This window comes from Pleurodeles waltl, chromosome 2_2 (assembly GCF_031143425.1).
Source record: "Pleurodeles waltl isolate 20211129_DDA chromosome 2_2, aPleWal1.hap1.20221129, whole genome shotgun sequence".
NCBI lineage: Eukaryota > Metazoa > Chordata > Amphibia > Caudata > Salamandridae > Pleurodeles > Pleurodeles waltl.
Genome location: NC_090439.1, coordinates 213,673,479 through 213,688,482, shown reverse-complemented (window position 1 = coordinate 213,688,482; position 15,004 = coordinate 213,673,479). Strand labels below are relative to the sequence as shown.

At 40.2% G+C, this 15,004-nt stretch overlaps 1 protein-coding gene across 1 annotated transcript in view; it reads right to left on the bottom strand.

The window, feature by feature from the left end:
* DNAH5 (dynein axonemal heavy chain 5) overlaps nucleotides 1-15,004 on the bottom strand; it is a 4,110,061-nt gene that overhangs the window by 565,173 nt on the left and 3,529,884 nt on the right. The window contains exon 62 of the mRNA XM_069219645.1: nucleotides 2,713-2,848. Within this exon, the coding sequence (XP_069075746.1) occupies nucleotides 2,713-2,848 (136 nt within the window). The remainder of the gene's footprint in view (nucleotides 1-2,712; nucleotides 2,849-15,004) is intronic.

The window sequence follows — 15,004 nt, the reverse complement described above, 5'->3', positions numbered from 1 at the left end:
GCAACTAGAAGTCTCTATCAGATGTTACTGTTTTTAAGCTCTGGAGAGGAAAGGGAGGTGTTGAGGGTAAGTGGAAATAATGGAGTGGCCTAGTGCTCCCCTATGTTGCTGATTAATGTCTTGCTGCTACCCCATGATGCTCCTCAGTATCCCTAACTGAATTAACCCTCCTAACTCTTAAGACAGGCTTTCCATCCAAATTCACATAGCAGGATCAAAAAACTGCTGAGGTGCTTTTAAATGACCAGCTTCATTGTAATGGGGCCCATACCATAATTTATTCAGACGGACAACAGCATAGAACGTTTTCACCAATGTGAAAAATGGAGCAATAATACTTTGCAGCATTTTCACCTCTTACTTGCTTTTCTCCACACTAACAATTTGAACCTGCACTTCTGTTTTTGCTTTGTTGCCTTAAGAGAAAGGGAAAATAATTATCCTCCACTTTTTAAATGGAAGTCGTTTTTGAGGGCATATGATTTTATCCTTTTGGTTATGTAAGCAACAAAATCAGTACAGAATTAATGAGCCCAAAGTATTCAACAAAGATTACTCCTGGACCAAGTTTTTATTTTACTAAAGCACTCTATTACGCTCAGCATGATGCATATGAAATAGATGTGTTATGTATTTTAGAATGCTTTCACAACTGATTCCTTCCAATTTTAACAGCTGCAAAAACATTTACGTACAAAGGTCCGAGGACAATCTGTTTGTTTAAAGGAGCAATTCCGTAAACGAGGTAACCATAGCCTCTACATTTCAACCCGTAGTCCTGAAACAGACACACATTCTGGGAAGCCTAAAGTTCGCAAGTGTTTAGGATGTAATATTGGGTAAAAGAAAAAGATTCATACTTTTCACTAGGTGGTCCATTAGTTTTCCAATTATGAACGATGCACAAACATAAAAAAAAGAATTAGCTCGGTGTTTTTTTTCTGAATCTGGTGGCACGCGGATAGCTTCTGAGAGAGCGTAGTTTAAATATTACATATTAGATGTGAAATGCTTATATCTAACAATGCTGCATACAAAAACGATCACAAAATATTATCCACTTGAATGTATTCTTAACGCAATTATAAGTGTGAAGCTGCTATTGTACTTATATACTAATGTCGATTATAAGAAATAATTGCTTGCATTATGATTAATTGAATATGTTAACATCTACAAGGATTACGTTTATTAGAATCCATGAGTCTTAAGTTAGCGTGAGTTGAAAACTTAGTCGTGTAGCTCTCATATTAAAGCGTATTTTTCTGTTCCTTCAGTGTGCTGACTCGCAAAATGCCATGACCCAGCATTTGTTCTTTTCTCCGCTTATTGTATCAATGGCAGTTGTATTCCCATCGCTTGCTAGATGTTTTAGTATAAGTTTTATACGCTTTGCAAGAATTATGGAAATTTCCAAGGACATTCGACCATGGACAAAGGAACTTTTGACCTGATGAACGTGCCAGAAAATGAAGTAACCCCGGATGTGCCACCTACGAAAAACGTCAATTATGAAGACCAATCAAAATATTCTAGTTTATCATGAAATGACAAATGCATTACTTAATGTATAATTTGATAGGTTGAAGATAGTGGGGTGTAGTGACTATCCAATAGAATTTTGGGGGAATGTATTATGAAAAAGGAATAAAAACTCATGACACAGGAGACTCGAGAGCATTAGGTAGGGAATGATATCGATTGCATCCAGAAACCCTCTCACTCTATTTGGTGATTTGAGACTTAGACAAAACCATCCTCATCCATAGACTGCCCCATTACACTTTCCCTCCTTATGAGGGAAGTGTCCCCTGTCCTTAGATGAAATAGACTGTTGGCGCTCTAACTGATGTCCTGAAGACAAAGACTGATCCTGTATGCTGACTCATTCCGAAGAGGGTAACTATGACAATTGCTATTGTAATTCGTCTAAATGCTTTTCCTTTCTAGGTACCAACTGCTGTATTTTTGGTTAGAAACCCTAGTTAGATGTTTTTCAAATTGGTGTTCTAAATTGTTTTGCATGAAGTCTAACAATGCTGATGCCAATTAGCGGTTAGATTAGGTATTCACCTTGACTGACACCAACAGAAGTGACTTACATTGTACTATGCTGAACTGGGTTTATATGATGTTCTATGCATTCTGACTTGTGTATCTCTTACGTTAGTGTCTCAATGGTTCTGATCTTTACATTGTCAAAATCTTATCACAGTTGCCATATCGTGACTATGCTCCTTTGCTTCTTGGTTTTGAGATTAATACATCTGCTGTTAGATAGTAATCAATAGGGAATAAAATTCACAAAACTTCAACAAAGGTGTGGTTATTCATGACTGAAAGGTCATGGTTGCGCCGACAGTTTAACTAATGTCTAAACTGAAATATATTGTGGTGATATATGTTGATAATATTATTGATGTATTGCTTGACATATTGATCAGTTACCTCGTCTTACCGTGTCTCACCACTGGGTCAAAAGATTCATCGGCCTAAAACGAGTCCTAATGTGTATAAATTAACATAGAGGGACGCGTTAACACTTCCATGTCAAGTGTTTGGATTCTGACGACTGACATCATTCTGTACCCTCCCACCGTTATGTTCAGGCGTTATTGGTCGAGTGCTACAGTACGTTGTATAGTCTAAAAGCGTTCTTCCCGAGACCAACAGTGTTTCGTTACAAACATGTTAGCAGAAGATATTACATACCAACAAGCCTTTTTGTCTGTGCAGCAAACTCTTTACTTTGTTCGGTCCACCGTTGCTTCTCGCCAGCCAACCCGCTAATCAGACTGGAGGCCGTCTGCATCTTATGTCTGCAACGATCAGCGTTTTCCATCAGGGTCTAAAACCAAGAGAACAGATACCTTACAAACCACGTGAATTTTTGCTTCAATAATCCGTACTGTTGATACTTCTTAAGTGAATCCTAGCCATTCACATTCGGGACATAACATACCAACGCAGCGAGGGGCCTGAGAAGCTTTGCTGAGCAATGCCTTTGGGCCTTCTATGGCACGCAGATACAGCTGGTTCTAATCACAATATTCCAGTGCCCTGGGACCTGAGGTTCTAGTGGGATTGTGCAAATTGGTCAGGAAGGTCAGGAAAAAGTGCAATATCTTGGAAGCAACAGTCAGCTGAATAATTCTTTCAAGAGTTTATAACCTTGGTCTTGTTACATCTTTGAGGCTCACAGTTTAAAAGGAACAGAGATAAACCAGAAGGGCTAACACAATTTAAAGTACTTATGAGCAAGGAAGCACTTATTACATTTCCACCATACCAGAACATGGATAGACTATGGGCTATTGTTGAATTGGACATGCCAAAGGTGTGGGGACTGTCGAAAAACTTGGGTCCTTGCTTAGGCAGTAACAGGTCCGCTTGTAGCACTTCAGGTTCCTTCAAAGTCTGACAGACATGATCACTGGTATTACAGACTTAATTATATGTTATCCTTCATTCACATGCTGTATGTCAATGCAAGGGAAAACAGAAAGACTGTGTGGTATGCAGAATGGATAAGCCCTTAATCCAAGCAAATACCTCCTTCCATTGGTTAGTAGAAGCATGACTGGCAGAAGCAACAATTCAATGAAGAGACCCAATGCCTGTCATTGTTCACAGACATTTAAAAAGAATAAAACCACCTCGATAGTGCAGATGGACCAGACTCAGATGCTGCCTGAGACATAAGCAAGGTAAGTAGTAGGCACTTAGATAATGGGCAGAGCACATGGAAGTTGTGTACATGTCTGTGTATGTTTGTGTGCTGTTGTTTCTATGTGCTTGTCACCAATGTATTTGTGCATGTGTGATTAAGTGTATATGACGTGTACAGAATGGGTTAAGAGTGACAAAGCTGGGAACAGTGTGTGTGTGGGTGGGTGTGTGGGTGGGTGTGTGTGTGTGTGTGTGTGTGTGTGTGTGTGCGAGCATTTGAAAGTCCTACCACACCTCAGTTATCCCTTTCACTAATGGTGAGCCACTGTATCTTATTTCTAGTAGCTCTAGCATAATGGTGCCCCTTGATCCTGGCATTTTGGAGCATCCTTACATAATGTCATACCTCGGTCTGCCTGTGCTTTATGTTCCTTGTTGTCATCACTATTTCTTTCCATTGGGCAGGAGCCATGTACTCTGCTATGTACTTTATTTGCATGCTCAGCTGTTTCTTTTAAAAGGCATGTTATAAAAATTAGTTTGTGTGCACTGTAATCAGTTTGTTTAAAGGTGTGCAAGTGCTACTGAGGAATCAACTAAAGTCCTCTGTTTCCTGCTATTCTTGTTTCCTGTCAGAACGTCTGGTATTTTTGTTTATACAACAGCTGCTGACTACTTATGAACTGCTAAGGAATTAAAGATATCCGTTTCTTGCCACAGTGTCAGGTATTTTGTTTCTGGTATGTTGTACAGGGGTTGCTGACTATTTATACACTACTGAGCATTTAAAGACCTCAGTTTTGGGTCTACCAGAGTTTTTGGTAATTTGTTTTTGTTTGTACAACAACTGCTGACTCATCCAGGGCCCCTGTTTCCTGTCTCTGTTTCCTGACAGAGATTGTTTTCTCATTAGCAGGTCACACTCTGCACATGCATGATGGACTATAATTACCACATTCAAAGTGCGGTTGCCCACTTTGCTTCCTCAGTCCTTCTGAAGATAGAGCTGTGTCTCCCACCAGCACAACTTGTGAGTTCTGAGCCCCGTCGCCTGTAACAACAGCAACCCTGACACTTATCTGGAAGCTGGGGTCTTGCAACCTAACTTGGAATCCTGTTCCTTCCAGATGACTTTCTGCAACCTTGAAACCTAGAACCTGGTCATTCAGTCGGCGCCACCGCACGTCCCTCGCCTTGACTAGAACTATCATTCTCTCACTGCTTTTCAATGCTCCAGCTACTTCTGTGTATTACACAAACCTCAGCTTAGTACACTACCCAGCCACCTCTCATTTTTGGTTTCTCCTTTCTTCAATGACACCCTTACAGTTTGAATTTATATAAGGACATTTTAGGTAGAAGATAAAGAAAAAAAACTCCAACTGGGCTCAGATTTCTGTCTGTAATTCTTGTTTGATATTTTCTCAAGGGCACAACCCCAAAAAGCTCTGTAAATGAACCTGTTATTGAAAACCAACAATTATTATTTTATATCTAATTTTATCATACAGAGAACAGAAGGGTAAACTCTGGTAGTATCTGCAAGTGGGTTTAGGGATTATGGTGATTAGCCACAAATAACTGAAGAGTGGCAAGAAAAGCATGTTCAAACTGGTTGCAATGCATCCATGTATGCTTGCCTAAATTGATTGTGTTAATTTGTTACAGAGTACCTCAATTGGTAGAAGGAGTGCCCTTTGCAACTAAACCTTGAAGGGTCCTAATAAAAAGTATCAACACATACCCATCATTCTTTCCACAGGAGCTCCATGTACACCAGAATCACTGCTTTCTTCACTCTCTCCCAGCCCCACTTCCCACCCACGGTCAGTCATTGTCCTTGTAGCACAGCTCAAGGTTATCTGACACATAATGCCATTCCACTTGCTCATTCTATCTCTGTGGTTCCAAGACACAAAGACATACACTTTACTTAAGTTCCAGATCATTTGGTCACTGATTGTTATGGAATTATTGAATGCCTTAACTTTCAAAGATTGTGTGAAATCCGATCAAGATGCACAGCCCATAAGTGCTTGTACCTTAACCCAATCTCCTACTGAAACTGGTGTACACTTTGTGGCATGTTTGGAGTCAAAATCACACTTCCTCTTTTTGTGACACCTCTCCCTCTTCTTCCTCTACTGATCATAAAGAGACACATTCACACTATTCCTAGACCAAGATATACATGCAGGAGATGACTAGTTAGTAGCCTTTCTGTCCCCGAACATTTAAAAAGGGCATTATCCAGTTGCCTTTTTTTCCAACTAGTCTTTCCATCCACATGTGCTAACTAAATACATTATTTTAAGGCTTTTAAGGTATTATTGAATGGTTCCACAATTCCACTTCTCATGATGTTAGATTCCATATGCTGCCAGATTCCCCTCCACCTCTGTAGAACATAATTGCACCTCACTGTCTGACAACCAAGTCTTTGGAAAGCCTTCTCTCTGACAGATGCTTTCCAGCAAATTAAGGCTCCCTTTGAGCAAGTCTTTCCAATACACTTTACCTTAGTCTGTCTCAGGAATAAATCCATCAACACAAACAGATACGGAGTGGACAGTTCTTCATGAGGGGGCCACCAAATCAACAACAACTTCTTCTGATAGCTCTGGCCATATTGTGACCACAACCATTTAGTACAGGTATCAAAAAAGCAAGTAAAGCTACCCCTTAAGAAACTCTTTGGGTGAGCTTATCAGACACTAATGGAGTCCAAAAAGCTGTTGAGGTAGGAATGGACTAAGACAAGGGAACTGGACCGAGTAAACAATTCCACTCCTCATTTCACTCTTTAGACTTCATTAAAGAAGAATGTGACATGTACATTTTTTAAACAGATTGGTGACATAATGTAATTAATGTATTTATTTGTATAGGGGATTACTTATTTCGCTTTTTGGGGGGATTTTCTAACCATTGTTTCTTTATTAATGCAGGCTGCCGAAAAATGAGGTTGCTTTGTATAATATGATAAATGAAACTGTTTTGACAAGATGAAAATAATATATGATTGATGGCCACACACAGCATTAATGTGCTACTTAGTGTATCTTTAAAAAGAAAAGATTCATTGGTCGCTAGTGTGGAGCCTGCATGTCTTGATGTTGATGATTGATCCCTCTCCCACTATGGGTCTATAGGATCAAACTCCACTATTTTTCATTGACGTTTAGATAGTTGGCATTTTTGTCCAAACTATTTGGTGCCTGCTGTTTGTGTCACATGATTGTGAACAGATTGACAGTTCGCCTCTATGTATTCCTCCCAACCAGTGAGACAAAGGGGGACTAGGTGTTGGCAGGATGGTTGGAGTGGAGCTCTTCTTTGCCCCACTTAAATTTCAAAGGGCTGTCTCCAGCACACAGACACAGGAATTTGGCACCAGTCTTTTGTCGATCTAGACTACCTGGAGTCGTGGCAGGGGAAAGAAAGAACTTTCCAGAACCAAATGTGAGGGTATCCTACAAGTTTCCCCAACTTCAAAGGCTTTCACCAGGTATAAATATTGGACCCTCAGAGCAAATATTCAGTACACTCCTGGACATGTGGAAAACTCTAGAAGGACTGCCTTGTTCCCCAGAGGAATGCCTTGCTGCTAGAGGGTTGCCTGGACTCACAAAGGACTGTCCTGCTGCTACCACAGGAATGCTCTGCTGCTAGAGGCCTGTCAGGACCCCCAAATGACTACTCTGTTGCTTGATGCCTGAGTTGTTGAAGAAGAATTGGAACATCTCCCTATTCCCAGGCTACCTGAGGGACTCCAACGGTAAGTAAGTTGGTGGACCTGTTCTGAGCTACAGGTACAAAAAAAGCTCCACAGGCATTCCTGCAACTTGCCAGCTGCCCTGCTGCAACTGGGCCTGCCTGAGCCGGCTGACCTCTTCTAGAGTGAGTCCCTGATCCCCAAGATGTACCTACCATGTCCTGGATCAGTGGTTGGCATCAGAGAGGACTCCTTGGTGAAGAAAGGAGAAATCTTGAAGTTTTGGGCTCTGTGTGACTAAGAACGGGTCAGTTGAGATTCTGCCACCCGCAACAACCACTCCATTGAACCTGACACTACATCAAACACCATTCAAGAACCCCCAATGTAAGATATGCACTTTGTGCTAAAGCAACAACAGCCTGGGGTGATCACCGTAGCAGAGCTTCAGTAAAAGACTGTCTGCAACGCCCAAACTGATTTTTGCACTGTACCAGCAACCATCTGTGATGCTCGGCCTGCACTTCGCAATACTGCGACGACCATCCACCACAAACTTGTGGCCTGCTACAGCATGAACTGATAGCATCAGGACTAACCTGGTCCTGCATTCTTCCAAGGTTCCACTGCTGTTGGCCTGAACTTGTTACTTTCCCTCAGTCTAGCACAACCAGATATCCGCAAGTGGTGCTTTGTTCTTTTAGGACCTTTTTCTACCTAAAACTCTGAAATTGCATATCTCCAGGACTACTGATTGGATTTTTGGTGTTCTGGTATTATTTTATTTATTAATTTTGCTCTATTTTTTAAATTGTGGTGGATTTTTTATTGTGCAATGTTTTCAGTTTATTATTTCTTTTGTGCTGCATAAATACTTTACACATTGCCTCTAAGTTGTCTGACTGCTTTCATGCCTAGCTGCCAGACAGGACGGGTTAGTTTAGTGAATTTTGTGGTTCACCCTGACAATGATTGTGGTTGTTGCCTGAGTGGGCCTTCCATACCCTCCCCCGATCAATATCCTTACAAAGATAAACAACTTGTTGTTAACCCATTCCACTCCAATGGAATACACTCTATGGGGAAATACTAAGACTCAAGAGGAATTGTAGTTTATGAAATGGCAAAAAACTATATGAAGTGATGTACAGCAAGAGACTATCCTAGTAAAGTTCTACAAATTGATGTATAAAAAGCACCGCCATGAAAAGGCTGGCAGTGAATGGGTGCAGGGGGTCCCAAGGGGGCCCCTGCACTTAGCATGGGTAGTGCAGGGGTACTTCTGGCCAGCACCCTCGCAATGTTCACTGTCTGCTTTACAGACAGTGAACACTGCAAGGGTGCTGGTGAACCCTGCGCATTACATCATTGCCGCTGGCTCTTTTATGAGCCAGAGTCAATGCTGTAGGCCGTTTCCCGTTGGGCCAACGTGCGAAAACTGAGGTTTCTGTCCGCTAACCCAGCGGGAAACTCGTAATGGGCCCGGCAGGGAGGCAGACGGGCTTTTCCCTCCACTGAAATCGCAATAATGCCCATGTGTTCCCATTAATGTTCACTATCTGGCTAGATGGAAAAACAGGTTTCTTCCCTTGTTGAAAATGTAAAGCATGGGAATAGCATTGCCACACACTATTAGGTACCACATTACGTCCAAGGAATATACAATTAACACATATATTATTTGTAGAAAGGACTATACTGTCTATAGGAACCAAATACCATGCATAAAGGGCCATAAGAAGTCATATTGTATGGTATAAAGTGCATTCTTGAGCACTTCAGGGCATTCGCTAATTGGAATTCTAAGCACAACATTAGAGTAACTTTTTTTTACGTTAATGTGACTCAACCAGGCCAAAGTCACTGCACAAGATTTACAAAGTGGCGCAATGTATGCATTGAGCCACTTTGTAACTCCTTGTGCCACATTATGCCTGCTCCAGGCATAATGTATGCGAGGGAGGACATTGCCCCGTTAGGGGGCTTCAAAAATGGTGCAGTGGAATCTATGAGATTCAACTGCCTCATTTTTTGTGACATTTTTAACACCTGCGCAGAGCAGGCGGTAAAAGGAGACGCACCATTATTTATATTGGTTCTCTATGTACTTTTCAAGATTCATGCCAACATTTTGGGTGCCAATCCTAAAAAAGGGCAATAGCGTAATTTTTTTTTACCCTATCGCCCCTACTATGCGCCAAGGTGCGCCGTATATTATATACAGTGGACACATGGTGAGGGTAGGGGGGAGCAAGGGGACGCAAGAAAAGTGTGCTACATGTAATGTAGTGCCACTTTTCTTAAATCTGGCCCCAAGTATCCAGAAGCCAGACATTTTGTGCAACTACATAATGCAGACTGGGCAAAAGCTTCCCTTTTCGATACTGACAAACTCCTTACACAGGGGAAGGTTACAGACTAATAAATGTACGCATGTTTGAATCAAAGTACATTATTGATCTAGCAACCTGTGAATCCGATGGTTTAAATATTGTTATGGATTTGTTTGTATATTTGCCCAAATGATAAATATATTACACAATTCAGCCATTATTTTTTGTGTCTGCCTCTCTGTTGCTATTTCAGTTTGCTGGCTTACTTCTTGTTTTTAATCTTTCTTTTCTTTATTTCACATCTTTCTTTTTCCAGGTTTTCATGTACTTTCTAATGGTATGACCTGGGCAGCGGAATGAAGCTTGGGACCAATGAGATATTAGCCCCTTGGCTATGATCTTGGATTGTGAAATATGCAAGCATGAATCAGTTTTGTAACTGGTAGATTTAATATTTTGCAAATAGAAATAAAGGACTACCTCATACCCACTCGGGATTTACATTCTAAATTGAGTTATGCATGTGCAACAAACAAAGAAATACGATGACATTACTACATCATGCAATAAATGAAAGGTATGATTTGAGACATATGGAATTCGGAATATTCTACATCAAGTCTTTCTTCACTTTTTACACTATCACAAGGTTTAAGTGTGCAACACTGATAAGATGGCAGCTGTGTGACAGACTCAACTGGGGAGTTGAAATGTGTTTGGTCCACACACTCCACTAACAAATAACCTACAATTTTAGCCCATTGTTTGTCCTTGTTGTGGAGTTTTGATTACATTACAGGCCACCCTACTCATTGACACACTCGCCTCGAAAAGGCTGGGGACGACATTTCAGATAACAAATTGTTAGGAGGATTATAGGGGTTTTCATATGATTCAGTATCACTGTTACTACAAGGATTGTATATAGATTATTTATCCTTGTAGATCAAAGACATACTGACACAAACCGAAGAGGGTCTCTACATTTTAAATGAATTAAAGTCATAGAAAGTCATACTGATACCGAGCCAAGTGAATTTATAGCCTTCCCAACCTTTGAACATATTTCCGAATTTGGTATTGCATGTAAGAGTATCCGCAATAATTGTCAAATACTTTTTATTTAGAGCTGAGCTTTAGTCTCCTGATACTCCACATTTGGATAATTATAGAAAAATGATGCAGACTGCTGCAGAACAATAAATAGCTCTGGTGACTGTGATGCAACTACTATCACAGGCTCATTCGCCTCTCAACAATGGCACATATTACAACATATCTGTCTAGAAATAAGAAGCATTCTTGTGAACAGCAGACAGCATATGAGGTGATGGACAGGTTTGAGAATGTCTGATAGTCATAAGATGATGCAGAGGTTTATATGTTTGGCTGGTATCCATTCTTTTATTTGAAAAGTATTGGTTTTAAAACTGTCCTGGGATAGGATATTTTCTGCCCTGAAAGCTTGCAATTGAAATCCTTGTTGGTATTGAGATTGTTATCATGAATGCCCTGTGTTAGAATTTAGATGGCCTTAAGTGCAGGTTCTGTTTCATGACTGAATAAAACAATAATCACATCTGTAAACTGCACGTGCCAGTCATCTAAAAGGCCTAAAACAGATAGGGCTTTAATACCTTCTTAAAAATGCTAAAAGTGGGAAGTGTCCTTATCTCCAATTGTTACTGATAATGTGGTCTTCTATTGAGAAAGCTTAACCTCTTGTTGATTTAAATGTGTAAGAGAGCGTAGTTTAAATAATACATATACTAAAATGAAAAGTTTATATTAACGATGCTACATAGAAAATGACAATAATAGCGATTTTGCTTAAACGCGCACTTGAATTATGACCACGATGTGTGCGGCCACCAATGTATATGCAAACTAATAATGATAAATAAAATTGTTCATGCTTTTGTTAATCAAGTTTTATTAACATTTATAATATTGCATTTATATTGAAAATCTTATAGGCCTTAAGTTAGCGTGAGCTGTGGGTTTTAGCTGCCTAGCTCTCATATTAAAAGCATTTTTCTGTTTTCCAGTCTGCTGGCTCGCAAAGGGCCATGACTCTGCAAATGTTCTTTTTCTTCAACTTGGAAGATGAATGTATCTTTGTAATTCCGTTCTCAACCACATATTTGGTGCCTTAGTTTAAGTTTTGTATAACACATTGAAACAAATGTAGATTAATGTAATGTACAAGGACATTTAAACCGATAGACAATGGATCTGCTGACCCGAGAAGACGTGCCAAAATGTGAAGTAACACCGGACGTGCCACCTTCAAAGACGTCAATTATGAAGACCAATCAAAATGTTATGAATAAATGTGGGATGACCATTGAAATTACCTAATGTTTAATTTGATAGGTTGAAGATAGTGGGGTATAGTAAATGTCCAATAGAATTTTGGGGGAAGGTATTACAAAAAAGGGGTAAAAACCCATGACACAGAAGGGTCGTTAGAACTAGGTAGGGAATGCTATTGATTTTGTCCAGAAACTCTGTCACTCTCTTCGGTGACTCTGAGACTTATTAAACCATCCTCACCCATAGACTGCCCCTTTAAGCTTCTCCTCCTTACGAGGGAAGTGTTCCTATGTCCCTTAGTCAAGATTAGACTGATGGCGTTTTGACTGATGTCCTGAAGACGAAGACCGATCCTGTGTGCTGACCTAATCTTTGGAGGGTAATTATGACAATGCAATTTGTAATATGTCTGTTGGCTTTTCCTTTCTAGGTACCAACTGCTCGTTTTGATAGAGACCATAGCTAGATGTTTTCCAAATTGGTGTCCTAAATTGTTTTGCATGAAGCCCAACATGCCGATGCTAATCAGTGGTTAGGACAGGAGTTCATTTAGACTGACGCAAATAGACAAAAGACTGACATTACGCTATGCTGAATTGACACATATATGACATTTGCTGTATTCTGATCTATGTTTACGCCGTGCTATGTTCTGATGTTTGTGATTCTTGCATTAATGAAATCTTATCACAGTTGTCATATCGTGACTATGCTATTATGCTTCTTGATATTGAGATTAACTCTTTTACTCGTAGATTGTAATCAATAGGGAATAAAATTCATAAAATTCTATTAAAAAGTGTGGTTATTCATGGCTGAAAGGTCATGGTTGCATCGACAATTTTATTAATGTTTTTAACCAAAGTAAAGTGCATTGTCGTGATAAATATTGATGATATAATTGATATATTGCTTGACATATTGATTAACTATCTCGTCCTACGGTGTCTCTCCACTGGGTCACAAGATTCATTGGCCTAAAACGAGTCCTAATGTGTAATAAATTAACATAAAAGGACGCGTTATCACGTGTATCCAGTAATTGCGAATAGGGATTTCTTTCAGTCTTCTGAGTGTGTATCCCAGTTAATAGTGTGAAACACTTACATTAATTGTTGGCAAGTCTAGAAGGTGAGAACCTCCAGCAAGCTATGTCATAATGGATCAGATCTTTGACAGGCAGCCAGTGCAAAGCATTTCTGGCCTGTGATAAGTGGTCTATTTTCCTTAGACATGCAATAGCTCTAAAAGCAGCTTTCTGTGCTGTGGGATAGCCTTCGTTGACAACCCTAACAGAAGGCCATTACAGTCAACGAGACCAGAATTCGTCATACTTGTCATACCTATGACCACCAGGGCTTTGTGTTGAGAAGATAGCAAAGGAAGGATAGATCTAAATTTAGAAAAGAGCAAAAACAACTGTCAACTGCATCCTAAATCTGGTTATCTAATGACATATTCTGATAAAAAATAATGCATAGGTTCTTTATGGGGGTTGACCCCACTACTTCCCCTACTACTTTCGAAGGAAGTAAGTCCCCTACTGTCCTGCCAGAAATCGATGATCAAAAATACTGTTCCTGCTCTCCCTGAGGGTAAATCTTTCAAAATGTGGAGGATCGGGATTTTCCTATTTTGGCCCGTACCATTGGAATAAATCCCCCTCTACATTGGAACCCGCCCAGATCTGTTGCACTCAAGAAGCACCTTAAAAACTGGCTTTTCTAGGGGACCCGAGTGGATTCGTTCCTGTTTAAGGATTGCACTCCAGCACCATGATACTCCCACGGGGGCGAGCTGTGCACCATATCAAATGTTCTTAACTTAACAAAACATAACATACTACAGTAGCTACTGTAGGCATTTGTACTAGTAAATGAATCAGGTTGAAGGATCTAAGATTGCCCCCTAGAAATGATACATTCTAATTCAGTTGAAGTTAGCTCCCTGGCATCCAGTTTTAGTAGACTTTCTTAAAGGCCATATGTTGTCCTAAGATTAATAGATACCGAAACATACACTTGGGTGTCTTCAATATATGATTGCACCTTAACTTCAGACTTCTTGAAAACGTTGATTAAGGGGGTACTATATCGAATCCTGAAGAACCCTCTACCCCTGGAGAAAGAGGTGATGAAATAAGAAGACCAAAGCTGACTCTTTGAGAGCTTTGCTGAAGAAAGGAATTAAACAAGCTAATTGCAGCGGGCTAGCAGGAGCCATACGTTTAATCATTTAAAGTTCTGATATACACTGTGTAGAAAACAGCAGACGTGCAGCATAACAAAGAGGGTGCCATGCCCCTCGTCTGAACATCTCAGACAGTTAACTGAAATCTCCAATAGTGCATTCTCATTCCCAGGGTTTGGAAAGAAGCCTAATTTCAAGAAAGAGAGGCAGTTGTTTTAGAAGTTGCCCAACCACTACGTTTTTAGACAGGTAAATTGGTATTGGGTCTGACGTCTGATAGAATGCTTAGATCTAGAATGGGTTTTTTGATCAAGTCACAATGCCTTCTTTCAGATTAGCTGGAACTCTGTCCTAAAAGAATGAGAGCTTAATGAGGAGTTGGATATTGGGTGTGAGGGCAAAGAAGGGCACGAAGTTCCTCAGCAGCCATGCTAATGCAGTCTACAGGTGCAACTGTACGTTTTCACAAGTAGAGCAAAACCTCAACTTGTAACTAGCAAAGAAGCATTAGAGTCCAAGTGTGCTTTGGCTGGAGTTTATCAGTCACCTCCAGCACCTAAATGATTTGGACTATTTTGTTCATGAAAAAGGAACTTAGACCTTCCCATAGCTCAACCGTGAGAGTCATTAATATAAAACCAGGGTCATAATGAGGCCCAATATCTGCAGAGTAGTGTTTTTTTTACTTACTTATGGCTTGATGGTGTGAACTCTTTATGCTGGTTTATAACAATTTAATAACTTATTTGTAAATTGGCATGTTGAGTAACTGGACAACATC